Raw genomic sequence first — 27,749 nt, forward strand, 5'->3', positions numbered from 1 at the left:
AGCATTATCACCATGTTTACTAACTACAATGTATACGGCTGCCTCTATTTATGTAGGACGACTAGGTAATGCTTTTTATAAAATATTAATATTTATTATATTTATAGATGTACTTCATACTGGATGGTACAAACATTTAACAAAATATCGTACCAAACACATATTTGATATTACCTATACTATCTAATCTATAAATTATAAATCTAATATAAATAATCTATCTAACTATAAATTAAATTTTTACTCTAATAATAGCAAGCATAAGGCCTGAGGTACAAATGTTCATTGTGATGGTTAGGCTTGGAAAAAGACGAGAGAAGCAAAAACAGGCAATGGCCGCACTGCACTCTTCTTCTTCACTGACCCAGGAAAAAATAAAAGGGTAAAATAAAAAACGGCAAACCTTATCCGAAAAATGACGTCACATGATACGCACTGCTCAATCGACCCATTACGACCGCCTGCTATGTTACGGCGCACGCGATATATTTTATTTATAAGATGATTCCATTTTGTAGAGTCCGTTGCTGAAAATCGCTCCAGGCCGCAAAAACGTTTCTAATTTCTAGGTGGCATTATAGATTCTTGACGCAATACTACATAGTTGCGGTTTTCGTTTGATGAATAATTGTAACTACAATTTCTCTGATACCTATTACAGGTTGGTATGTACTGTACCTAAATAAATTAGTAGATAGGTGAAAAAAGTAAGACTCAAATAAAATAAAACCAAAATAATCAAACAAGCAACAAACTATTAAACTTGAAGATACTTACCTTTTTCTCTTCGAAGTCATCGCTTGGTTGTATAACAGTATGTATCTGAATATTGTAAACAATCACAATTTTAATGTGCTGAATAACGACTAATACGATTTAAAACAAATAAAGACTAGGTACATGTTTGTACAAACCTTTGCTGAATTTGGCGTTTCAACGCCAGATTCCGTTTTTTTGTTGTCTTGAAAAAAGGCACTAGACACCGATCTGTAGTCACTCTCCTCGGCCGGTACCTACAAATGAACAGAACAATTATTATATTTGTGTTTTCGTAAGTGCGGGCTAATCTTAAATTTAATAAACTATTTTAATGCGATTTACTTACACGTTGTATAAAGCAAGTAGAAAAATCAAAAAAATCTACGAAGAAAAGAGTTTTGGTAATTTAAGGTGCATTTTATTTCAGAAAAGGGTTTTGTAATTAAATGCATACGGAATCGTCGGCAAGTTGGTACATTAATGTTAAACGACATTTTATTTTTTGCTAAGAAACCGCTAAGTTAAATAGATGTTTACAAACTTTAAATAACTATGATTCCTTATTATAACAATCGTACATATCATTCGTTGTTGACTGCATATTTCCTATTACTTGATATTATTTACTTAATCCTAGAAAACGCCCCAATAGTTAATACATATAATTAGAACCATTTATTAATATTACGTAATTAATACATACTATAATGATGTAGTAAATGATTGTTAAATTTCAATCTACGATAGTGATTTGTAGCATGAATACTTTTTGAACAAACGCCAATAATTCCATACACCGGATCCCTACAAATTGTTTCATTATGAAACAGTAAAATGGGTCAGCGATTTTGTAAACAGTTCTGTGAAACTTTTATTGCAATAGCAATACAAACGATCAGTAATTAAAAATTGCAAACCTAGCAATCCGCGCTCCTATTAATTGATAAATAGTTATCATTTTGTTTGTTGTAGGTACTTAAGTAGTTACATTTATTGTTGAGAAAGTATGGCGTAATCCAAGTCCAGGACCACGTCCTGAACTAATGAATAGGGTAATATAAACTATAGATGTTTATAATTAAAAGCGCGCATCGATATCCATCAGTTGATCAGTATTGTTATCTAACCAAAAGTTATTGTTATTACCTCACGACGGGTTCCATCCGCTTCCCACTTGTTCGCGATGCGGATTGTTTCAGCAGTCTTCTGCTGAATCGATTTGTTGTCATCGAGTAATGTTAGTTCGTAGAATTCTTGGATATCTGGAATTGAAAATATTATCTATGTTTAAATCTTAATATTGGTACTGCTTTTTGATTGATCAAATTGGATTCTCTTGAATAGATTCTGAAATCTGTTTGCGATATAAACTAATATAAAAATTTTGCTGTCAGGCAAATTCTCCACGAAATTTTAAATTGCACCCCGCCTTTAACTCGTTTCAGTGGTACCTAGAAGTGCTATCACAGCCCAAGCCAAATAAATAAGAATAGTGACCCAATAAATAAGATGTCAATTTGGTATAAATTTAAACACCGTGTACTGCGCGGGGTGATTTTATCAGTAACAGTTAATCTGTAATACATTTTGTAGCGGAAAGTAGATATACACACGCGCGTGAGTCGTGTCATGTCGAAGATCGATATACTTGGAGCGAACGGGCGGCGACCCCGTTTCAGTTTCATTATTAAATAGAATTATGGTTAATAATATTGAATACAATGCTATATAGTACTATAATTACATAAACGAAAGTTAAATTAACTATAATAAAAATGTCCTATAAAATTATTCAAATAACAATTAATAATAGGCCAAGCATCCGTTTTTGTAAAATGTTTTCAGTTTTTCAGTACCTATTAAGTAATTATTAAGAATGTACACAAAACTTTTCGAGTTTTATTCATGTCGATAAAGACTACACTAAATAGCAAAGAAATCTCATTTCAAGTCGATATGATGCAAAACAGATGATCTATAGGCGCTCATGTAGAGTTCCTTGATGTAGAGTTTACATGGTTTCGGCGATTATGTCTTTAACCGAATATTTATTGCTTAGTAGTTGTTTTTTAATTGATTTATTTATACCATTGACTGGTCAACGAGGAAGTAGGTCACCTAGTGTTACATGATCTCCCCTGGCCAAACACATAACAGCAGGAGAGCCATGGATGTGCAGCTAGTCTTAGGTATGTAGTAAGTAATGAGGATTTGGGATGTAAGAAAGTTATTTCGGCCTGCGAAAATCCCACTCACTATACGTATTTAAGTTGGTTTTCTGTAAAACAAGGGTAGAGTCGAGTAGTCAAAATATTTTTTTAAATAAAAAAGGGATTACTAATTTGTTGATCTAATTTTCAGTGAATCAGGAACATGTCGTGCACGAAACCATGGTCATGCCCGCCTATAATTATGGCTTAGGCTGTGCTAGGCCATACTTATAAAAATATTGATTATGTGCTGGACGCCAACATTTCTCTTTACGTATAATCTTTACAATTTTTATACAAACTTTTACCTAAAACATTCAATGGATATGCCTTGAACAAAATTGAAAGTGTAAATGACAAAACTATTAAAGTTAATTAATTAAATTGCTATTACTATTTACATTACATTTGCATCACACTAATTTGTTTGTGCATTAATGAGGAGCGGTTGTTGAATATTTTAAAATTTCAACGTAAACAGCGGAGGAGCGAATCTTGTCATCGACGTCAGGTCCAGTGTACTCGTTGACCCGTATCTTGTGATCTGGGTCAAACGGACCACCGCACATATCATGGAGTTTGCGGCAGCACATCTATTAGTTGGCAAACAAAATTCGAAATTATATCTACATAGGTAACACATACTAATATTACGAGTCATCCATAAAAATTGGTTGATTTAATTAATATTTTTAATTATAATATGAGCCCTGTATCATATACTTGCCCACTGCTGAGCACGGGCCTCCTCTAGTACTGAGAGGGATTAGGCCTTAGTCCACCACGCTGGCCTAGTGCGGATTGGTAGACTTCACACACCTTCGAAATTCCTATAGAGGTCTTCTCAGATGTGCAGGTTTTCTCACGATGTTTTCCGTCACCGTTAAAGCGAACGATAATTTCACAAAGAATACACACATGATTTTTTTGAAAAGTTAGAGTTGTTTGCCCTTGGGATTTGAACCTGCGGACATTCGTCTTGGCAGTCCGTTCCACACCCAACTAGGCTATCACCGCTTTGATTATAATATTTTTAATTAATTATTGTTAAATCGCAGAAATAATAATTCCACCAAGCACAAAAATAACTGTTTTATACATGAGTTTCTTTCATTTTTAAATAGATTGCGTTATATTTGGTAATAGCGGGGACGTCTACATGCCCTGATTGACATGGGAATCGATGACCCTTTATGTATGTATCCAGTTGTAGCCTTCTACGTAAGTTACTAGTTTTAAGTATTTTACAAATTTGATAGTTCTATAGAGTTTTCATGGCGTAGTTTTGATTATCACAATCATAGAGAGTAGACACGTGTTTAATGAACGCGAAAACTGGTAAGTAAGACCAAGTTCCATATTATAAAAAGTAGAAGCTATATATGAAGCTTCTTCTAATATGAAAGCTATAGTATATCTCATTCGCGCTGGCCATGTACCACTGAACAGCTTCGCTTTCATGATGCGTAAAATAAATTCGCCTAATTGTTCAGTATGTGGAGTTGTGGAAGACGTCTATCACATTTTATTTGAATGTAGTCTCACTGAGACTCAAAAATGTCAAGCTTTTGGTGACAAAAATTATAATTTAGGTTTTTATAATAGCATTTTGGCCATTCCGTTGTCGAAAGAGGCTAGAATGCTTTACAAAATAATAATTACAGGTTTAAGATTACGGGAACATTAATTTCCATAACTTTGTGTTTTGTTTTGTAGATTTGTAAGTTTTGTATATTAATTTTTGTATTCAATAATGGGGATGACATTTTCATTAATGAAAAAACCCTCTAAGGAAATAAAGATAAAAAAAAAGTAGAAGTAAAGCCTATTTTTCAATAAATTTAATTTGTAACACTTAATCAATCTAGTATTTAGCCTAAATATCGGTTTTGAAGACAATTTGCTTTAAAATTCTTTGCCCAGGAAATGTTTGAAAACCTATTCCACTTAGTGATAACAATTTTATTTTATGCACAATAAGTTCGTACATTGTTTTAGGATACCATTAATTTTATTTTGTTTTCTGTTGCCTTTATTTTTCCTTTCGTCCTAAGTATCAGTTTAGTTTAACTCTGTCGCTGGTAGCCCAAGATACAGGCTTTGCCTAGTTTGGATACCCCTAGAAATTCTAGTTTTAAGTATCTCATACTTTTATATAAATTTATTTTAAGCAGAATTAAGTCTCTGTAAGTCTGTTTTTCAATAAACGATTTCATTTCGTAGTAAGCAAGCACTACCAAGTTATTGCTATCTTGATAAACACGTTCAAATATGTTAATTAATTGCTAATATTAATTCATTAGCATGAATTACATGAATGGTAGAGCGTTCAATTTGTTGATCAAATAAGTACTTACGTACGCATCGCTTGTCGCAGTGTGTGAATATTCACATGCACACTGGAAGAACTATGCGACGATATAACAGATGCTATTGTATTATTATGTGCTGATGCCCATTTCAATGCAAAGAATGCAATGCATGTAAACATTTGTGAACGTGTTAATCTACAAGAGATCCTTTTTAGATAGTTAATAAATAATTATATCTATAAGTAGGTACTATTTCTGGAAAGCCGATATATCTGAAATTTAAAAAGCATTTTTTTAATTCATATAGTGGTCTTTATGCACAAAATAATTAATAAGTAAAAGATATTTAACATCTCAATTGATAGATACTGATAAAGAATGAACAGTCACGAGATAATTAATATTTATCCATAAATTAAACCAAATTAAATTGGAAAGCATTAAAGAAGGTAGGTAATAGATTTTTAAATAATTTTTTAAATATATTTAAGTAAGTAATAAAATCTGATAAAACGCTAAAAATTACAACAGTAGAGCGGATACTAATATTTAGCTCTACATCATAAATAAGTTAATTGAACCCGTGTGCAAAGTAAAAACTCACACAAAACTGACTTGAATAGAAAGTCGCATTTTCGTGTTGTCAACTTTAGCTGACGGTAGTCGACAGAAGACCAATAATTCTCAAGGGCGGAACATTTCGACGAACTCTCAACTGTTGTGGTTGGTCATAGACAGCGGCGATGGTTCTCAGACAAGTTATTTACTTAACCATTAACTCAACTCTCTATAATATATTTTGTTGCAGGTTTTAAAATTGAATATTGGGATGGAATAAATTATGTAGGCAAGTTTAATCTGAAATCAATATTTAATTTACGGCGTACAAAAATACATTTTTAAGGCAGTAGTTTTCCATTTAAGGTGTGACTTGAAGCCATTGGTAGATAAATCAATTAATTGAAATAATAGTAGGTATACCTAGATAATTTTCCTCAACGCCTTCACATACTTAATTGTTATTGTTTTAACAACAAACAAGCGACTGTAATCTAGCGATGAACGGAAATGACTGCCGAAACGAAACTCACAGGTTTGAACCCAAAGCACGCACGTTTACCTTTTTTAAGTTTGTGTGTATTCATTATAAATTATCGCACGCTTTTATAATGCGATGGAGCCACGCACCTACTGGATACTTCTACCCAGTAGATTTTTGATTATAAATCCAATGTCTGCTTACTTCTTTTTTTCATCTGGCCATGGCAAACTGACACTTCTACACCTGATGGTGAGTGGTGTGGGGGTCCAATAAAATATCGACTGACGAGAGATGATTACTCAATACACAGGCACCCCATACAGAACTGGATATACACAGGCTGATCCCAGAACGCATCACTCTTACGTGGGCCACTATGGTGGGTTTTATCACCTTGTGCACGATGGTCGCTATCCGGGCGGATATAAAATATTTTCTACCAACAGCAAAATACTTTGTACATATACGATACTGTAATAAGCAGGTTAATATATACTTAATACCATGTAGGTATTATAGTATATGTAATAAATAAAATATTTTTGCATGCAACTGTTTCAATTGGGCATGTTGCTCATTGCAGCCAGCTAAATATAATACGAATCACAATAGCAGTGTCGTGGTCAAGGAAGGCTCAAGAGCGTTAGTGACGCGCAGTACGGTCACGCGCGACTGTTGTATGCTTATTTATAGACTAGAAACGCGCTAATCGAACTGAATCACGGCTTCGACGGGGTCCCATCGATCACTGAACTTCGAAAATAAACCGGACTTAAATACAACCTTGTAACCGGTAGGTATGTTTTACAATTTATTAAAAATTTTCTTTGGTAAAAGCAGTTTCTATTTCGAATACTTGGGTAACTATTAAAATTATGGTTAAGTGAATATTAAATTCTGTCAAGCGGATTTTATAATTAATCTTTTTAGATTTATGATAAATGTACGTTAACCATAACATACCAAAATTAACCTTATTGTGTACACAGTACGTTTACTGTTGGTGTGTCTGGTTATTGTTACCACTAGTAAAAAAAAAAAACAACATGAAGTAATAGTTTCCATAGCGCATAATGTGCGGTTAGTGATCTTTGTTGGTAGAGTGCTTATTTGTATGTTTTTCTCAAAGGTCAATAGAGCAGGAATAATTCTCATGACCTTCTGGTTTGTTCATAAGTAGCGGTCTTCACAAGATGTCCATCGGGTGATCTTGTTAGCTAACTCCACAAAATTATCCCAAGGATATCATTTTAAAACGATATTTAAATTTGCTCTATTCAAAAACCGGATGGACAAACTTAATATTTCCGGTCTATGTATTGAATTGGGCTAAGTCAGAAATTTTGTAGGTCGTATGATGTAAATTATGCATACACTTGGATTGATGCCAACGTCACCTGGACTCAATATACTTACTACATGTTAAGAGATCAACTAGATTTAGGTCTCCAGACTTTCTAGTAGTCACATTAATTATAATATAATAATTATTAGAACATTATAGGTCCTAATTACGTGCATAACGGAACACGTCACTCTTAAAGCACAAAATGTAAAAACCTCACGTTTGTGGAAACTAGAAGGTAGGTTCTTTTAAGGTTCCGTTCACACAGGTTGCCAATAGTACCTGATAGAGCGATCATTATATTTGTGTAAATGATAAAATTTTAAGGTAAGACAAGTGTATATTTTTTATTATTGTACCTTTTCAACCGTATTATGAAGCGTGCTGAAATTTCCCCAAAGTATGATGTTGGGATATTACAATAATAACTTGACATACTTACTTAAAGTTTTAGGATCGTGAACTGATGTTCAAGTCCGAATCTTAATGAGAATATTTTTAACGAACGTTTCAAAAAATATTATGTGGATTATATAGACCTTACAATTATAGAAAAAAAAAATAAACATACCAAGAAGAGCTTGAAAAAGGCGTGACTTGAAAATCCTGATAACTCTTTCGATGGCGAGCTTAAGTTGACGGTCTTGTGGCTTCACCAATTTGCTGTGGTAATCTTCCAGGAGTTCTAAAGCTCGATGGGCCTCTGTAAAAATTAGAACAGTTAGTCGCCACGAGCAAAACAAAAACGCAAAAAAAGACAATTCTTAAAACGCTAACCAAAATCTTTTATGTGCTTTACACATTGAGAAATTTTCGTTTGTTTGCCTAACTCGGGAATTGAACTCAATATTGTGCGTATATAAATAATTATACAATCTGTTAAAGTACGCTGTAGACCAGTGGAGAAGTGTGTTTTTTTTAAGGAAATCCGACATAATTAATAATGTATTGATACTAATATGCATAAATGCGGTCTGCAAATCGCTGTAATGGTAATTAGATTTTACATAAAGGGAAGCCGGTAGGAATCGGGTTATATGGACCCTTCGTCACTGCTGTAGACGAATAAAGTGGAGGTAATAAGTTCCATCTAAAATAGGGGTCATATTTTTTGTGAAAAAGGTTCTACTTATTACCCAGAGAGTCCAATATACCTGGTTAACATATGTTTTTATTCATAGAGTAACAAAATCTATTTAGAAGTGCAGTTTTGTCTCGGGTATATAAATTATGATAGGTTCATGTAATAGTATGTTATTGGCTCAATAATTATAGAACTTAATATAATGTAGGTTACACACAATAGGTATTTGTATTTTAAGAGTGATTTTCATTAACTATAAAATGTACGTATTATTTGTAATCTTAATAATGTTACACTTTACTTGATTGATATTAGAATTGCTTGCATAACAAAATAATATAGTACCATACAAAAGTAAAGAAAATCTGTAAGCGTGCGTAATGTAGAGCATGCACACTGGTCGCCTGACAACCCCCTAATATCAATACCAACCAACAGAAGGGTGCTATCGTCAATACAATCCGCCCCCTGCACAATGCGCAAACTAGATGTATCAATACGTAACACAGTTGGAACTATTGCAAATATAATACGTAATATTGAAATATTATATAGAATACCTTGCTTACGAACTGGCATCACGGCACCACCCCCTAGCGTAATTTTAGAAACCTAACACACTTCAGATAAAAATAAAACGAAAACAATATTTTACAGCGACGATGAGGTAACACTGTTCATGTTAAACAGCTTTAATCACAGCTGGAATCATTTTTGAACTACACGTATTGTCGCACAACGAAAACATTTAGAAAATAGGGTATGAAACAGTGCGCGGCAGTAAAACCGCTTATGAGGGCCATCGAATACTGCGTCCAATAGGATTGGTCGATTTTCACAGTGACGTCAGGGGGTGGAAGCATAGACGAAGGAAATTGTAGATGAGGGTTGCGGTTGAAAAATAGGAAACAAAAATACAATACAGATTATTTTACCACTCTTTGGCAAAACACATTATTGAAGCTGGTAATGTATGTATTTAAGGTTATTTTCGGTAATCGAGCTTAATCGTGGATGAGTTTGAATGTTAAACTGGTGTTATTATTAATAAGTTTAGGTGCTTGCTTTACAGTATTTGGAGGATTATTTTCTTGTTATTTAGAGTAAAAGTATCAAATTTTTGTATTTGCTTTGTGAAGTTTTTTTGATTATTTCCTTTGGGTAATAATATTATAATAACATTAAAATTAATTATATTATTTTGATATAAGTCGGAATAGGTAAGCATTCATAATTATTAATCTATGTTAAGAAGAAAAGTTAAGTAGATGTACTTAACTAAACAAAATAAACATGTACCGTTTTTAAATATTTTTTGTAGAAATCTCTACCTGCGGTTTCCACGGCCCCACCGCAAATACTGACATACCTATTTTAAATGAAAGGAAGTACATAAAGTAATGCATTTTATATCGTACTTTAATAATTTTAATTTTAATTTGTGCAGGTACCTAAGTATATTTAAAAATCTTTCATTGATTACAGCATACAGGTATGAGTATCTTGTAGATGATTATAATCCATCTTTTACCTATAATTACCTACAGGATACAAGCTATAGATATCATATTTAATAGGTAAGTTTAAACTATAAAAACCAATGCATAAAGATTTTTACTACTTAATATTTTTATGTGTACTTTTTTATAAAAAGTGGGTTAGATAAACCTATTTAAGAACATAAAGAAAGTAGTAAATTTTATAAGTAGGTATTATGTGGAGCCAAACCGCAATATAAGTACAAAGGGACGTGTATATAAAAATGAAAATTGTTAAATTAATCAAGGTGGAAGGTAATTTAGGATTTTTACTTAAGTATTAGAAACAGATTCGACCGGTTATGCGGACCGTCTTGTGGACCGACTAGTATTAAATATGCACCTATTTGCGGAATATTAAATTATTATTATAATATATGGTAGGTGACTGCTTAATCTTTAAAGTACCTGCAGAACCCTATCTATACACGAATTCGGTTGGATAGTCCGTTCGGTCACAGAATCATCGCATCGTGTATTGCCTTTCTCACTTAGTTTTTATCAGATGTGCGGGTCATAATAAAACGTAATTATCGGCCTGTCAATGAGCATTTAAACCTCAGATTTAAACATTTATAAGTAAGTAGGCAGATTTACTTGTATTTTCCTTTCTTTAAATGTGTTTTGTTGTTAGAGTTGCAAACTATAATTCTGAAACACATTATTTTTTTTAAAGTTTAGGCGTATGATTGTCGTTGTAGACGCGTATGATTATCGTATTATGTTTTTATAGATTTCAATTTAGGTATGTAATATTTGGGAATAATTAGCGCCAGGTTTAAAGCTTCAGGCGTGAAAACTTTATCATTTTTGTGGCCTCTAAAAGTTTTGGACAACTTTACTCCATTGTCTCATATGCATGTTCCTTTTCTTGCAGCACTCTTGAATCATTTAAGGCCGGGTTCATACTTTCTGAATTTAGAACCAGAGCTTAATTTGATCCGGAAAGCTCCAGTTTCCATACAATTTGGTACTACCTCATCCGTCATTTGTCGATTTTTTCCGGATGTGAATAATTCTTAAAATGTTTCAGATTGGCCTGAGAGAATGATATTCGCGAGCATTCAAACTTCAGAATCGGAATGCATATCGTTTCGTTTCAGTTTGCATTAAAATGATCAAAATTGAAAATATCGTCTACTTTAGATGCTACACATATTGTAAAGTTATTTCAAAGAGAATATAACCACCACGGTAAAGTTTAATATCCAAGAATTGGACTTCATCCACGTGCTAGATCGGAGGTAATCATCCGGAATGGCTTTGTCTAAAAATTCAGGTCGTAATTAGTGTTGCTATAAGTCAACTTGCCGTATAACGTACTTTATATCGCTACCACCATGGAAAAATATAACGAAACGTCCACTGATTATTCGGAAATAAATAAAATTGGAAAGAAAATTAATACTAGATCGATAAATAAAAACTATAAAACATGTCCCAAATATAATTAACGAGTAAATTGTGTGCAAAAAAATGTTGTTACTTGTAAGAGATTTTTTTTAATCCTAAATGAGGTATACACACAAAATAAGTAATAAACAAATATTCTTTGTAAAAAATTATATGATGTGTGTGTGTGCGTGTGTGTGTGTGTGGAAATACATAATATTTATACATAATACATAAGTATAATATAACAAAAACACCGTACAAGTCATAGCTGACATTAATATTTTTAAAAAAATACGCTCATACAATCACAAATATATTTTGTAAAACGAAACGTATTTAATTTTTGACAAATGCTTGACCTTGCAGGCGTCCTGCGCAACGCAACTTGCAACATTTGTGAAGCCAGCCGAGCATTCCGAACGAGATTATTGTTCTCTAGCCAGTAGTCTCAAAGTGTGTAATTTACTGTGTACGTTGGATTGATGATAAAAGTAGCATAGTTAAAAATATTTGTAATCGAGGCGTGACAATGCCTCTATTTGGTAAAAAGGATTTTGGGAGGAAATCTAAAAAAGATGGCAAGGAATCTGAAAAACAGCCATCCATTGAGGATAAGTATATTGTGAAAGATCTGTTAGGCACGGGCGCCTTTTCGGAAGTGCGTCTGATAGAGAGTAAAGAAAATGGTCAATTGTACGCATGCAAAATAATCGACAAGAAAGCCTTAAAAGGCAAAGAAGACTCTCTAGAAAATGAAATTAGAGTTTTGAAACGATTCAGTGAGCAAGCAAAAGGCGAGGGTGGCGAGAAGAAAATGTTTTCGCACCCGAACATCGTCCAGCTGTTGGAAACATATGAGGACAAAAATAAAGTGTACCTCGTCATGGAACTGGTTACGGGTGGCGAATTATTTGATAGAATTGTTGAGAAAGGTTCATACACTGAAAAAGATGCTTCCAACTTAATACGACAGGTGTTGGAGGCTGTAGATTACATGCATTCTCAGGGAGTGGTACATAGAGATTTGAAACCTGAAAACCTTCTCTACTATAGTGCTGATGAGGATAGTAAAATTATGATAAGTGATTTTGGACTGTCGAAAATTGAAGATTCTGGGATTATGGCCACAGCTTGTGGGACACCAGGCTATGTGGCACCTGAAGTGTTAGCACAAAAACCATATGGCAAGGCTGTGGATGTGTGGAGTATAGGAGTCATTTCATACATCCTGTTGTGTGGATACCCACCATTTTATGATGAGAATGATGCAAACTTGTTTGCCCAAATCTTAAAGGGAGACTTTGAATTTGATTCTCCGTATTGGGATGACATTAGTGATTCAGCAAAGGATTTTATTCGGCATCTGATGTGTGTAGATGTAGAGAAGAGATACACTTGCAAGTGAGTTCTAATTTTTAAAACTTGTTAAACAATTTTTCTTATTTTGTTACATAATTTGAATAACTATTTTGCCAGTTTTTTATGTTAATGTATGCAATATTACAACATATTTATACCATGGTAATATATATGTTAAATATCTTGAATTGGATACATAATTATGAATGTGTGTAAGCATACATTTTATGTAAATTGTAAATAGAAGATAGTAAAGAAATACATCTCATTTTAATGATCATACAATATTGATCCATGAAAGTGCAGGTTATTGCAATAGCTCTGCACAGTATTTGTGTTTTAGCTTTAGGCTGACAATGTGTATCAAATATTCATAAATTGTTGTCAAGCTGGTAACAATAAATAACAGGGTAAAAATATTTTATTAATGTGTGCTTGAGTAAATTACTGATTGAAATACATGGTGATTAGCAAATTAGTGATATAAATTGTTTTTTAAAATGTTTCTTCATTATACATCATTAATATACAGGTGTACAGGCTTGAAAATGATACATAAATCTATTTATATTATAATCTATATGGTTGTCTAAATTAAAGAGTTTGTTATATTGCTAAGGTAATTTCTGAAGACTACATACAGTAAAAGTATAACAGATATAGTATATGAGTAATAAGACTACTACTGAATATTATAAATAAAATTTATTTCACTACTAGGTAGTACCTTTTTCGGTAGCTAGCTTCAAATTAATTTACACAGTAATGAAGACCAAATATATGAATTACAAAGTAATATTGAAGCTTGCCTTGTCAACATATTGTTGGGGATAGTTCAATAGCACAAGAGTGGCAACAAAAGTTCAATTGAGTATATTATTTTAAACTTTTTTTGTAATTTATGTTGTATTCCACATTATAAATTTATTTGGGGCTGAAATTACTTTCCAAATTACCCCTAAGCACTATAAAACCTCAAATAATTATATTGAACAATTTCAGATACTTAAATGGTTATTTAGCATTGCCTTTATTCTGAGCACCTTTAAGCAACACCAATAGCTATTTTAGTAAATAATCTCACATTGAGACTAATATTTATTGTACTATCTGACCATAAATTGGTTTAGAGCTTACTGGATTCCTGCATAGGAATTTGACACAAAAATTTACAATATATTGCCGGTAGTAGTTAAATATTAACTGTATTTGTATATAATAGAATGTATTTTGTTTGCAGGCAAGCCTTAGCACACCCATGGATCTCTGGTAATGCTGCCAGTAACAAGAATATTCACGGTACTGTATCAGAACAGCTCAAGAAGAACTTTGCGAAATCCCGTTGGAAACAAGCATACCATGCCACCACTGTCATCCGGCAAATGCAGAAGATGATATTAAACAGCAGCAGTTCAAGTCGCAGCGCCAACCAGACTCAGCCCAAACAATAGCTGTGTCCAACAACTTGCCCACCTTCATATTGCCATTGATACACTTGCTTAACAAGGTACTTAAACATAATATATAATATGCTTGGATTGAGCTCGTATAGTCTTAATGTGATTGGTACTGAGCACTGTTCGTGCAACACTTGTTAAATTGGTACTTGTGTCACTTTAATTGGAATTCATTGTCAAAACAGTTACTGAGAATCACAACTGCAATTTGTTTCATCGCTAAATATAGGTACCATGTAATGCTTGAAACTTCTAATATATTATACTTGAGCTGTGCTTCTAGGAATATGCAATAAGCAAATTATGTCAAAATTTTATAAATCAACAAAATGTTTATAAGACATCATGTCTAGTCATATTATCACCATGCTTTCCTCAAGAATAATTTCATATATTCATCATAGTGGATTACTATAGTGTTAACATACATTTATCACATTTTGCCTGCACTGTATTCAGAATCTCATGCTTATAGTCTGAATGACAATTTGTCATTAACCTACCAACATGACAATCTTATTTACATAAGATAATTGAATAGCATTTTACCATAACTCTACATGTACCTTCAAAAATAAAAAATATATTTGAACCTTTAATATTTTCTAGTATACAAATTGAAATAGTTAGATTATTTAAAAAAGTTCTCTTTGAAGATACTGACTAATAATTATATTACTTAGGTACTGTGATTATAATCACTTATTAGTAATAAGTCTGTTGCAAACTTCTTTAGAATGATACAAAGTGATGATAAAATGGCGAATATATTTATGACAGTGTTTTAATACACATGTCACTTTGAGGTGTTGCTACAAATTAATTCGCCCAAGCGCAACATTATAACCAGAGATCTGAATTTTTAGTCCTTGTGATGGGCACATAATTATGTCCCTTATTGCAAATATAACGAAAATATTTAACCCTTTTAATGTAGTTGTTTGAAAATTTGTTGAAAAAATATCTCCTCTATGTTATCAAAGGGTCTATTGCCATTCTTTATGGATTTAAGACAAGGATAGCAATTTTGTATTTACGTACATTTCATATTTTCTTTTTGGCTGTCTCGGTGGCGTAGTTGTAATTGTCTACGCTACGACTACAACTATCTCGCTGGGTCATGGGTTCAAATAGCGGGTCGGACCAAAAAATAATTGAGTGGGATTTTCCATCTTAAAAATTATTCAGTCGCAGTTTGGAGTCGGGAAGTTGGCGGTGTGATACTTCCGTGCCTCGGAATACACGTAAAGCCATTGGTTCTGCCCCTGATCTTTCTCCGATCATGGCTGATCTTCGTTGTGATGAGCCACAGTGGCCAAATTCGGCTAAGAATAAAAAAAATCATTTCCGTCATTATTTTTTATATCTGTGTCTGATTACATCAACGAATAGGAATGTGATTGCCTTTCTGTACCCCCTAATAACATTCATGCAAATAAATTATTGTTATTTGGGTCAGAAGGCCGTCCATGGAGGCTGGCGATAGACACTTCACTATGTTATACCTAGAGTAAGTTTCGTGATTTTATAGCTAAGTCCTATTTATCCACTATAATGTTCAATGTCTTATTATGTAGTAATTGGTATTAATATACCTATTATATTGCACTATTGAATCAAAAGTTAAAAAAAGTCCTCTGTATGCATAAGACATCTCTATTTTGCAATGTATGCCAAGTTGGTAGAAATCTTCACTGCTTATTCCTTTCTTTCTTTTCGGCACGTATATTTATATATAATTTCTATGTGGTGTGGATTTGATAATAGCGTTTTTAAGATCTGCATTGTATGCAAGACTGAGACTGTTACGACATGATAAACTTTTTTAAATTGTTAACCTTAGGCATAGGTAATTCGTTTTTATCATTGCTACTTAGGTAACATTTTCTTTTTTCTTTTTAGTAATTTTTATTTTAGTTTAACTGAGACTTATAATGCTTTGTCTCTTTTACTCTTCAATTATTAGACGTGAGGAGAAAAGCGACAAAACAATGATTAAGTATACACTGATTAAATTTGTTTTTAAGTAAGGGAGCATATCAATACAGTTGACTTTAAAAATAAATTGTTTAAGTATGTATACTGCGTTTAAACAAATACAATGAATGCCATCGAACGAAATTCATCCTCACGTTTTTACTTTTTAGCCTTTGCATGTATATACGTTTACAGACCATAATATTATGCATTTGGTGATTTGAATTCGGCCAAAGGTTATTTGCGAGACACATCCGTGCTATAAATTGAAAACAGGGAATGCGTATATCTATTACTAGTTTCGTGTAATTCAAAGGTAAAATAGGATTCGCGGATTTTTTTATCTAAGATAAGGTTTTTATTTGCAATTTCAGTGTCATAATATGTCCAGTTCGTTAATTTTCACTCAGCGTTGAGTCAGCTGTTTGAAGGCCCGTTTATCAGGTTACGAAGGTCACCTTATTATTTTATCTGAGTATTATTATGTCACCGATTGTTGAAACTGTAACTGGGAGTTTATTAAACAATCAATAGATGTCATGTCTTTCCACGTATCGTACTGTTTACTTTAGCGCAAAAGGATACTGGTGAAAAGTGAGTCTAATCCTTAAACAAATATAGGGCAGCATAATCAATTTGTTGTAGTTCATAAGGACTGGTCACAATGCTAACCAAATTCCATATTTAAATTTTCGGTTTGTTGTAAACGGAATGAGATATTCGTCATTGTGTGACTGAAGCGAATCGAATTACTGATAATATGCGTGTTATCGATGGCAGGAGCTCGCAGAATATTGCATTGAATTGCATTCACTAGGCTGTATCAGAAAAAAATCTGTTAGATTCACATTGAGGGTCTTTTTACTAAACATTCCTAATATAAGTATTATATTTACCATAAAAAAATGAGCGCAATATATTTCTTTATTTCTTACATTCCACATATACGTGCTTTTGAAGTGATGGTTCAGGGCATAAAATCTTTTTAATTTCGATACCCACTGAAAAGTTTCTGGTTAGATTTTGTTCAGGCAATTAATTGGTTATCACAATGCCTGGTGTGACCTCTTTATACAATTTATCTTACTTACTTTATATAAGTTATTAACTTCTTCTTGGGGATGCAGAGGATTACAAATTCAAATAATAATATATTATCGCCTTTATATCCTATTCGAATTTTAAAATTTGGAATTTATTCTTTTCCAAGCCCATAAAATGGATACGTTGTGTTCTTATTGAATTATTTTAAATCTTAGTGTTTAGGTATATTATTTTATTTACAATGAATTTCTATTGTTTTTTTCTTTAATTCTATTATTTCCATTATGAAAGATTTATAAATTAACAACGTGTTTAAAATCCTTCGATCAATTTAAAAACAACATTCCACTTATTATGAAATCAAAATAATAGGATTATTATAATTTGACACGTTCATTTTTTCGACGAGTATCGTTGAAGACTAATAATTATAATTGGCAACTTGTATACATTTAAATGGATAAGTTTCCGTCCATAATTTCGATTGAATGAATAGTTTAAAATGTTCTAATACTTTTCTATTTCTTTCGTGGCAGTGATAAATTGATAACTAAATTAGAAATATAGTTCATGGTTTTTTAAAGATTAGGTCACACCACTGCAAAATTTTGACTACGTGTCGCTTTAAGTATAAAAATGCGTGCACACGCAGTATTTCTTATATCGTAATGTAACTTATAAGGTAATAATTCCCCAGAACATACACACTTACATTCATTAGGCACGGGCTGGTGAGGGTATTATCGTGTGATTTGAACTGTGACTGCCTGAATGCTTAATCAATTTACTGATGCATGTGTCATTTGTGCAATGGTGTGAACAAAATTATTTAATAAACCAAAATATTGTTGTAGCGTTGTATGAATTATAATCTCTTAATTTTACCACAGACATACAATATATTATAATCTGACCAAACATTGAATGATTCATAAATGTTAGGAATATTGGAAAATTGTTAACATTTCTATAATGATTGTTGGCGTTTAATATTTGCATTTGTTTTGAACTTTATTTCTTTTTTACTATAATCTTTTTTTTTTAATATACAAGTTGACCTGAATATAGATAGGTCTGTACGGTTTGGAGTGAAATATTTAAGTAGAGTTTTTATTATGGAAATGGTTGAGAACGGTAGGAGGCGCAATTTAGTTTTCGCTTTGCGCTTTCATGTTTTTAAACTTTATTTTTTGTAGTTTATTTAATGTAGGTATATTCTCCTTTACTTACAAACATTTTTAATCAGTGTTTTAACTAATGACTGTCATTTTATCTCTTGAGTTAAACGCCTGAAGAGTGAGAGCACCCTGACTTAGTTAAAACACCAACTTAGAAAGTTTTTAAGTAAGGGATTCATCTATGATTTGTTTTGTATACTTAATCCATGTCATCAAAAATGTATGCCCCAATCGGGCGTTAAATATATATATATTATAAAGCTATGTTATTAATAAATATGGCTTCCTTGTTAAGCATTGCACTGCTTAATCTTTAATATTTTTAAGTAATAAAGTTTTGAATAATCGCCTGCCTTAATGATCTGTGTAAATTTAGTAGTTCTGTCTGTGCTCCGTGTAGAATTTACTGTAGCTGTTGTAATTTTAAGATCAATAATATGGCTTTTGTCACTATATAAGATATAAGCCGAGTAACTTCTGTAATCTGTTTGTTTATTATTATACATAAAGAAAGGTTATGAGGTCATGTTGAGATTTATTTTACTGAATGACAAGGCTGTAGTACACTATCACCATTTTGTTTTGTCAAGATAAATACCGAAACTTACAATTAATGTTTATGGCGTAAATTATTTAAAATATTTGTAATTATGTGCAATGACATGCATCCTAATACGCTGTTGCTTTTAATGAGGCTACAAGGAGGCGGTGCGGCAGCGTTATAATGTTGGCATTGTCTAGTGCTATCAGGGCGCTGCAGTGTGGATAGTGTAATGCAGTTGCTTTGAGAGTGCACTACTTTCCTCTGCCGCCTCCCTTCCAGGTACCAGGTCTAGTGCGCGTATATTGTCTCTGATGTTTATATAAAGGCGCCGCAACGGCACCACACGGTCGGTAATCGTCGTAGTATTGTCGAAATCTATGTCAGGGTGATACATCTGTGAAAACGGCCTAAGAATTATATTATCTGAATTATTGGGCCGTTGAGTTGAATTAGTATATTTAATTGTAATTAAACACAATTTGTTCGATGTAATTGAAATAATAAAACGTGCCATGTGTAGTTACTTTCGGTTTATTTAAATTTACTTTTAAATTATAATAACTTAGGAATTATACATTCATTATTATATTTTTTCTACAACCAGTTCCTGTTTTACTGAACTGCGCACAATTTAAACACTAAAAGTTGTCGCTTATAGCATTAACTGCGTATTACAAAACAATTTATGCTTATATAATAAATATACATTGAACATCTGAATGATATAAGATTTTAAATGAGAGTTTTTATGCACAAACATGAGACAAATAATTGATGATAAACACGAGTGTTACGACCTTGCCATTGTAAGATGCATAATATCGTAGTGCGCGCCTGTTTTCAAGTTTGTTTCCTAATACATTGTTAGACGATTGAGTTTTCACTGTGCCAAAACCATATCATGATCAGTGATAAATATTGTATATGATGTATAAGATGTTTTGTTTATTAGATTGTCTTAAATATATGGAGTCTATCTTTTCCAAATTATACAGTGGTGGTTTCTGCAGTGCTGAGGAAGATATTCAAGTTCCTTATCATTGAAATCTATAAACCTATTTCCTTAACATTTATGTATTTTTAGTGTGTAACGTAGTCCAAACGCATATTTGCTATTTTTCGAGGGCTATTGACGTATCTTTTTAATAAAATATGCATTTTATTTTCTATATTGATTAAGCACAATAGAATAAGAGCTGGGATGACATTCAACAAGTTTGTCCTTACAATATCTGTGGACGAGTACTGTATTTATATTTTTGGTTGTGAAACTGTTTTGTTTATCTTCCGACTAAGTGAGTTTCGTGTAATAAATTGTGGGTTAACATTGTTGAATTAACTAATCTTGTGATTTAGATTTTATACTTCTTGTTTAAAACAATCAAAATCTATACTAGATTACTAGATGTTAGCTATATTTTCAATGTCATTGTAAATAAAATGCCAACTTGTTGAGAGACATGTTTCATTGGCTTAACAACCCGATAGACATCCGTCAGTAGGAATGATTATTGAATTTCTTCTCCGAGGAGTGACAGTTGTTTCAGAAACTGTGATGCGTTCGGCAGAGTGGTGGCGCCGTAGATAATTTTTCTCATCGTGCCGCCGGTCGCCTGTTGCTGTAAATAAAAAAATAATGTAATAGGTACTAACAGACTCTAACTACAGTTAGAGAGTTAATGGTTATAATTAAAACAAAATTCGCTACACTCGTTCAGGTGTAATAATCTAATGAGCAACGCATTGTAAACTTCTTACATAACCGGCATTTAATTATAATAGTGTGATTTGACAATATTTTACCGTATTTTTGTGTGAATAATATTAATAAAATTGCAATGTCTATAACAAGCCTAATAAGGGTTAAAATATATTTGCCGATATGAATTTACTTTCCTTCGTCCGTTATCGCACCAGTTTAGGTATGTATATGCGGCTGTGAATATTAGTATTTTTAAAATTTCAAGCCTTGAAAATATTGTGGACAAATATATTTTATACTTATATTGTATTTTGGTGACCACAGTGACCTTCAAATACTGATTTGGAATATTTTTTACATAATTGACTAATATATTGGGAAATAGCCGCCTTGATCTTCAAATAATGTCAATAATTCAAGTGAGCTTGAAGATTAAGTGATCCATGGCTTCCCTCACGCTTCCTTCGGCTCAAATTATGTATGCATTCGGTTTAGACACGCGAAATTTCAGTAATGTCGATGGTACTAGAATCCTGTTACTAAAGATTTAAAATACCTAATCCTCTGGACTATGGAGATTATGTGAACTAGCTGGTACTTAACTTTGTTGAGTAGTGAAGAGTAATAGTTCAAGTAAGAAGTAAAGGTACTAAGCACGCGTATCGATTAGTACCTTACTAAGTCCACCTAGTATTAAATACCATTTCGACTTGAATCGGGCATTTTAATCACATATTTCGAAAGGTTCAGCTAGTTCTAAATTTACCTTGTACAAGCCATTTAGGTCGATGACATCCAATATATTTTTTTGTTACTACTTAGTAGTAGCAAAAAAAGTAAGTAAATCAAAAATGATGGTCTGAACAGTGCCTAGTTATTTGTAATTCGATACTGGTAGTAGTGGCGTACCTTTGCGAAGTCGATGAGGTTGTGGTACTCGATGTAGTTGCCGCCGCCGACGAGGAAGACGACGGCGTCGGTGGGCGGCGGGTGGCGCGTGGCGCGCGCACGCGCCGCGCTGTCCGTGCGCGCGGCGCGCGGGTCGAGCCACGTGAGCTCCGCGCCCGCCTCGCCGCCGCCGCCCCACCCGCCCGCCAGCGCGCCCTCCACCGCGCGGCTCACCGGCAGCTTCTGCACACATCATTACTTGCATCTAATTCTACGTACAGTCATCTTCCTAAATAGCTCAACAGATTCAAAGATTCTAATCGCCTGTACACTTTTGTGTCCATAGCAAAATTATTTTTTCTTCACTAGAATAATATGAAAGGGATTTATTTCCCAGAAAGAAAAAAAATATTAAATTTGTGTACATATGGGGTGAGTGTACACTGATGTATAGCTCGATCATATAAACCCGAATTATACAACACATTCGATAGATGCGCTTGTGTCAGTGGCTATGACGATGCATTGCTCAAGCATCGATAAAGGAAAATATAGCGTGATGTTTTTTTTGATATTTATGTATCTGTTCCAGTTGATTATCCCCTCCATTATTATATAATAATATGCAGCTTTTTTAATCGTATATCTCCTCCATTACAATAATATGAAGCGTTTTTTTTTAACATATTCTGCTAAATTGTATTGGTGTGAGTACTGTAAACGTGCCAGCTTTATAGGTAATTCAGGGCCCAGATGTAACATAAAAAATTGAGTCCTCTGGCCCAGTGCGTGCGACAGGAGCAGTGACAGGCTGGTACTTAAATGACAGTCCCGGATCTTGAATCTTTTGGAGGGGGGGGGGCAGGATCTGGATAGTGCCGCCCCCGACCACCTATATTTTTACCTTGCATCATAATCATTTTGCGCCCCGCGGGAAATTATTAATGTGTTTAATGTACTGAACGTCTCAGTAGTCAAAGTTGCGTTAATGATGAGTTGTGTATGCGTCTGCCAAGTGTGAATTCGCCGCCCGGGGAACAGGCCCTGGCTTACCCCCACCTATCGATCTATCCGGGGCTGTATAACGATTATAAGTTAGTAATAAAAGTAAGATTACCGAGATAGGTTTATAAAAAAAAAAGGAATATTATTCAGGAGAACATTATCCAATATCCATAACTAATAATCACTACTTACATGTTTCTTTACAACTAAATTTTTAACACCTTCCATGACAAATGACGATCCCTGAGAAACGAGTTTAGAAAACATCGACACAGTCTTTGTGCCTCCGCCCTCGTATTGATTAGACATTTTAGTGAAACCTCTGGAACAAAAATACATGATGTAAATTACTTACTTCATAAAATTTTTGGAGCACTTAAATACTGTTAAATATTTTACTTAATTAATTACCATTGGTAAAGGACAATATCAAATGAATTTTAATAATTCTTTCTGCACTTTGACTACATAAATAATTGTTTTTGATAAAAAAAATGTCATATGCCCTAGTTGTGTGTATGAGCTAACAAAATATATGACTCACTTCCACCGCTTCATGTAAGACATAGCTTTTATATCACATTCTGCTGTGGACAGTGCCGCTTCGAACTTCTTATATTCCTCCTCGGGTATTTGACCGGTGCACAGATAATATATAATGAACAGGCGCATTTTGTCCTCCGGCGTGCCCGCAGTGGGGTCGGTAATGAGATCCATAACAGCTTTGCTCTCTACACTGCTGCTCTTGCTCATTATCTTCTCTTCTAACTCGAAGAACGAATCCAAACGCCTGGATTTGATGGCGTTTAAGATTGCTGAAATTGCGATTTTTTTTAAAATGCTGTATAGGCATAGTTTTGGACAGGGACTTGAAGATGATTGGACTAGAGTGATCTAAACACACTTGATATTAACAACATCGTGGTTCTTTTATCGACGTTGGGAATTAATAAGCGACAAGAATGGTATGTTCAAATAAATATTAGATTTTCATATAAAAAAAAGTAATCCTATAATTAATTTATAGTGCATTTGTTATGTTGTCTATGTACAAAGACGAATATATCATAATTAAATTTTGAACATTCTGACATCATAATAGCACTTCGTCTTATTTTTTTTTAATCAATTTTTCAATTAATTTATCCTTACCGGTGGCGATAGTGGTATGCATATCTATAAGCCGTTTCTTCTCCATGAGTTGTGGCAAGGAATTGACCGCGTTGGTCAGTCGCTGCGTGTTGTCGCTCACCATGCTCAGAGCCAAATCACTGTCTGCGTCCAGACCCATAGAGCTCTTTAACTTCTTCACTTCAGCTTCTGAACTCCTGCAGTTTATATGTTTAATTTACCAGTTATTGGATAAAAGTCGTTTAAACTATGAGTCAATTTGCATTGTTTTAAAATAATATTATATAAATGACATTTTTATAGTAATTTCTACTCTTTAATTACTCAAAAAATATATTTGTGCCTTCTTTGAAGATTCATATTGATTAATATCTCTTTTATAATATTTACAAATTTTATTAAAAAATCTTTATTTAAATTATTCAAACTATAATTTTATCATTCTTTTTTTATTTTTGACTCACCTATATTTATCAAGGTCCTCTTGAATAGCTTCGGCGACGGTCGGAAACGGACTGCCTTTGTGTTCCAACCAAAGAGGGTCTTTAGAATCTAAATCACATATCCTTGTTTTAGTTTTTTGACCTGGTACTACAACACCGGTATTTTCCGGCACTACTGCTCTGCAGAATTAAATATTAACGCATTAATTATTAATTACTCATGATAAAGCCTAGCATTAGGTGTGAAAATGGAATGAAGCCATTAAAGAGGTCATATTATTTGTTTTATTAATTGTTAGTGTTTTAAGTAGTGTTAATTGATTGAACCAAGAACCAAAATATTAATTTGCAACCTGGTAAAATAACAGTGCATATAAAATACATAAGTTTGCCCTTATATATTCAAAGGGCCAAGTAGACCTGTACTAGCTTATAAAAATGTCAATGGCCTTTTTTCTCTCTCACCAAGAACTCAGAAACAACTGAACAGATTTTGATGCAATTTGGCAAACGGGTATACCATGTCGTGGATTAACTTATAGGCTACTTTTTATCCTGATAATTTACCCCCCTCGGAAATAATAGATTTCTTAAATGGAGTTGGCGTCGTACAAATTTTAGGGACTTTTGTAGCAGGCAAACCGTGGGCAACACCTAGTGAATCATAAATTAGAAACATAAAATAATAATTTCTGAATGTATTTATGAATCCAGTCACAGACATATTTCTACTATTAAGATACAAGTATGTGATGTATATCTGTTACTGTATAAACCAAGTGTAGTATCACAAACAAGTACTAAGAGATCTTACAAATTTCGTACTGTGGTATATATCATATGAATAGTTTCATGATCAGGAAGGATAAACACAGTTTTTATAATAGTAAATACCTATTTAACGAAAGATCCAGTACGTCATGCGCCAAAGCTTGATATGTCCAAGTGTGATGCAATGGTGTGGCCATATCAATGTTCCTGTCCAATAATATGAGCATAGGTCTTGTGAAACTAAAAGATGCAGTTTGTCCAGTGTTGCCATGGAAAAGGTTGTTCCTGGCATCCCAAAGGTTTTCACGTAATTTTTTATCCAACTTTTTCGCTACCATCTCTGCAGCATTGCCTTTACTGCTTCTTATTATTGGGACATTACCTGAATAAAATAAAAAAAAGATGTCATGTATTTATCTACAACAATATATGTTACTATAATGATGAATGTTATATTTTTTTAAAGGGTTGCAACTGACATCAGTGCAGGACAAAATATTATATATGAGATTATGCTTACTGCCCAATTATCTAGAAATCCACAAGCTACAAACTTTTTTTCGTAACTAAGTGGTCTATATAATTTTAAGGCTTATAATCTATTTATTTGTATGTCAAAATATGTTATGTAAAAAAATTACCAATCAAAATAATATCTAAGATTGGAAAGGAATGGAATTTAATAAATACCTAATGTAACAAATACTGAAAATAAGCTCTCAACAATATTGTCCATGATGGCTTCCATTTCTGTGTCTTTTGTGTCACCTTTGTTGATAGCTGAAATAGAAATGGTTTATGTGAGTAATAAATAAATCTTATTTATCAATAATCTATATGTAATAATAATAACCAATAAATATATGAAAATAAAGTCATGATATACTTCTTCAATCACAATAAGTATTTACCAAAAACTTTACTGTAATCAGATCATAAAAAGGAATAAAAATTCCAGGTATAATAAATTCCACTAAAAAAACCTATACTGGGTCACTTTGATATGGTGTTGATAAATTGAACCATATACTCGTCTTTACCTCTGCTCACATTGTTTCAAAAAAATTAATGTACAAAAGACATTTTTTCACAAATCACATTTTTTATTTGCACAATTTTAAAATAAAATATAGTTTAGAGTGTGGCTTCAACCCAGCATTACCATGGGAACAGATTTGTTACCATAGATATTATGATGACATTCTAAGAATTAAATTTGATCCCGAGGATAAAACTAGAGACGCAAAGGATATCAGTTCAGCCGAAAAAATTAAATTATTACATTTTATGCAGTTTCAAAAGGATTATTATTTGTTTGAAATGTCCATGTCATTCTGTTATTCTCTAAGTTATGCAATTATTGTGTATAGTGGATGAAGAGGCTCCAGAGAAATATCTATATTATTTAAATACAGCTCATTAACCATAATTATAATTAACTTATACATACCATAATAAGACAATGAATCAGACTGCTGGTGTTTCATAATAAAAAGGTCATCTTCCAAGCAAATGAAGTTCAAGTATTGATCAAAAACTTTGTGAATGTTGACAGCTGAGTTGGACTGTATGGCTGATGCAGCCAAATCTTCAAGTTTCTGTCTTGTGATAGGTGATACAAAGTTGAGGTGGTATTGATCATACACTCCATTGTCAAGATCTTGACATATACGGCCAAGATTTTCCTCAGTAGGCGCACAGAAGTATACCGCTGGCACTTCAGGTATTGGATCGCGGTCTGAATGCAGTTGTCTGAAATATTAATTATAAATTTTGGTTATTATAAAAAGTGTAGATTTCTTTTTGTATGATAAGCAAGATTGTTTTGTAATAACATTATTACAGAACAAATATATGAAACAGTCAAATTATAATTATTTTGTTTGATATTCTACTATAGCTTTTATTGTATATGTTCCATGAAACAACCTCTTTCTTTTAATTTGTGACACCTCGTAAGGTTTAGTCTTGTGGGATTTAATTTCTATGTGTACAGCAGAATGTATTATTTTTTATATTTAAGATATGTAATTATTCACAGTATAAAGTAGTCTGTCGTGTTTATGTGACGATACTTACACATGTAGAGTCACGCCTAACTCTCGAAGCTCTTTTATTGATACTAGTGGAGAAATAATATCTTGGCCAACTCTGTCGTATATCAGTACTTTCCAAACTGGCTCGTTTGCCGTGTTTTTAGTTAGCGGCTGGTTTAAATTGAGCATTTGCTTTAGAGCATCTGTAATGTTACACATTTAATTAACAATAATTATGATCATTCTTAAGATAACTTAAAAATCTCAGTACTTACTTAACTGTCGTTCTCGTAAGGTCGTCATTTTAGATCGCGAATAGCTTCTCATTCATTAGTAAATTATATCAATTGATTTAATTATTACAATACACAAATCTTTTCTTTTAAAATCTGGGAACCAACATTTTTATCAACATCTACACATATCTGTCAAACTGACATTTCGCTTATAGAATGACACGTAATCGATACATTCCGATACTTAATTTCTAAACTCTAAAGTATGTTATTGAAATCAAAAAATTTTTAAT

At 32.9% G+C, this 27,749-nt stretch overlaps 3 protein-coding genes across 8 annotated transcripts in view; 1 reads left to right on the forward strand and 2 right to left on the reverse strand.

Annotated features, from left to right (window-relative positions):
- Nucleotides 1-9,557, reverse strand: part of LOC115440427 (disks large 1 tumor suppressor protein) — a 28,493-nt gene extending 18,936 nt beyond the window's left edge. For 5 of the 6 annotated variants that reach the window (XM_037442354.1, XM_030164719.2, XM_037442357.1 and 2 more), the window contains exons 1-5: nucleotides 9,313-9,556; nucleotides 8,240-8,371; nucleotides 1,906-2,021; nucleotides 915-1,013; nucleotides 778-822 (exon numbers count right to left, since the gene is read on the reverse strand). In XM_037442354.1, the coding sequence (XP_037298251.1) occupies nucleotides 778-822; nucleotides 915-1,013; nucleotides 1,906-2,021; nucleotides 8,240-8,371; nucleotides 9,313-9,331 (411 nt within the window). In that variant the 5' untranslated portion in view covers nucleotides 9,332-9,556. Of the gene's footprint in view, nucleotides 1-777; nucleotides 823-914; nucleotides 1,014-1,905; nucleotides 2,022-8,239; nucleotides 8,372-9,312 lie in introns of all 6 variants that reach the window. The other variant, XM_037442355.1, reaches the window with a different exon arrangement.
- Nucleotides 9,558-12,044: 2,487 nt separating this feature from the next.
- On the forward strand, nucleotides 12,045-20,699 carry LOC115440457 (calcium/calmodulin-dependent protein kinase type 1). The gene is made up of 2 exons (XM_030164773.2): nucleotides 12,045-13,086; nucleotides 14,285-20,699. The coding sequence occupies exons 1-2, from the start codon at nucleotides 12,215-12,217 to the stop codon at nucleotides 14,493-14,495; spliced, it is 1,083 nt and encodes a 360-aa protein (XP_030020633.1). The 5' UTR covers nucleotides 12,045-12,214; the 3' UTR covers nucleotides 14,496-20,699.
- Nucleotides 20,639-27,680, reverse strand: LOC115440456 (protein sly1 homolog). The gene is made up of 11 exons (XM_030164772.2): nucleotides 27,496-27,680; nucleotides 27,264-27,423; nucleotides 26,635-26,936; nucleotides 25,875-25,964; nucleotides 25,308-25,566; nucleotides 24,435-24,593; nucleotides 23,992-24,167; nucleotides 23,384-23,654; nucleotides 23,032-23,161; nucleotides 21,856-22,077; nucleotides 20,639-20,863 (listed from the first exon to the last, which is right to left on the reverse strand). The coding sequence occupies exons 1-11, from the start codon at nucleotides 27,545-27,547 to the stop codon at nucleotides 20,753-20,755; spliced, it is 1,932 nt and encodes a 643-aa protein (XP_030020632.2). The 5' UTR covers nucleotides 27,548-27,680; the 3' UTR covers nucleotides 20,639-20,752.
- Nucleotides 27,681-27,749: the final 69 nt, after the last annotated feature.

This window comes from Manduca sexta, chromosome 24 (assembly GCF_014839805.1).
Source record: "Manduca sexta isolate Smith_Timp_Sample1 chromosome 24, JHU_Msex_v1.0, whole genome shotgun sequence".
NCBI lineage: Eukaryota > Metazoa > Arthropoda > Insecta > Lepidoptera > Sphingidae > Manduca > Manduca sexta.

Coding starts and splice junctions, on each gene's coding strand:
- LOC115440457 (XM_030164773.2), top strand. CDS start 12,215: ATGCCTCTATTTGGTAAAAAGGATTTTGGGAGGAAATCTAAAAAAGAT. Junction 13,087..14,284: donor GAGAAGAGATACACTTGCAA/GTGAGTTCTAAT, acceptor TTTTGTTTGCAG/GCAAGCCTTAGCACACCCAT.
- LOC115440456 (XM_030164772.2), bottom strand. CDS start 27,547: ATGAGAAGCTATTCGCGATCTAAAATGACGACCTTACGAGAACGACAG. Junction 26,937..27,263: donor TTAGGCGTGACTCTACATGT/GTAAGTATCGTC, acceptor TTAATATTTCAG/ACAACTGCATTCAGACCGCG. Junction 24,168..24,434: donor GAGGACCTTGATAAATATAG/GTGAGTCAAAAA, acceptor TATAAACTGCAG/GAGTTCAGAAGCTGAAGTGA.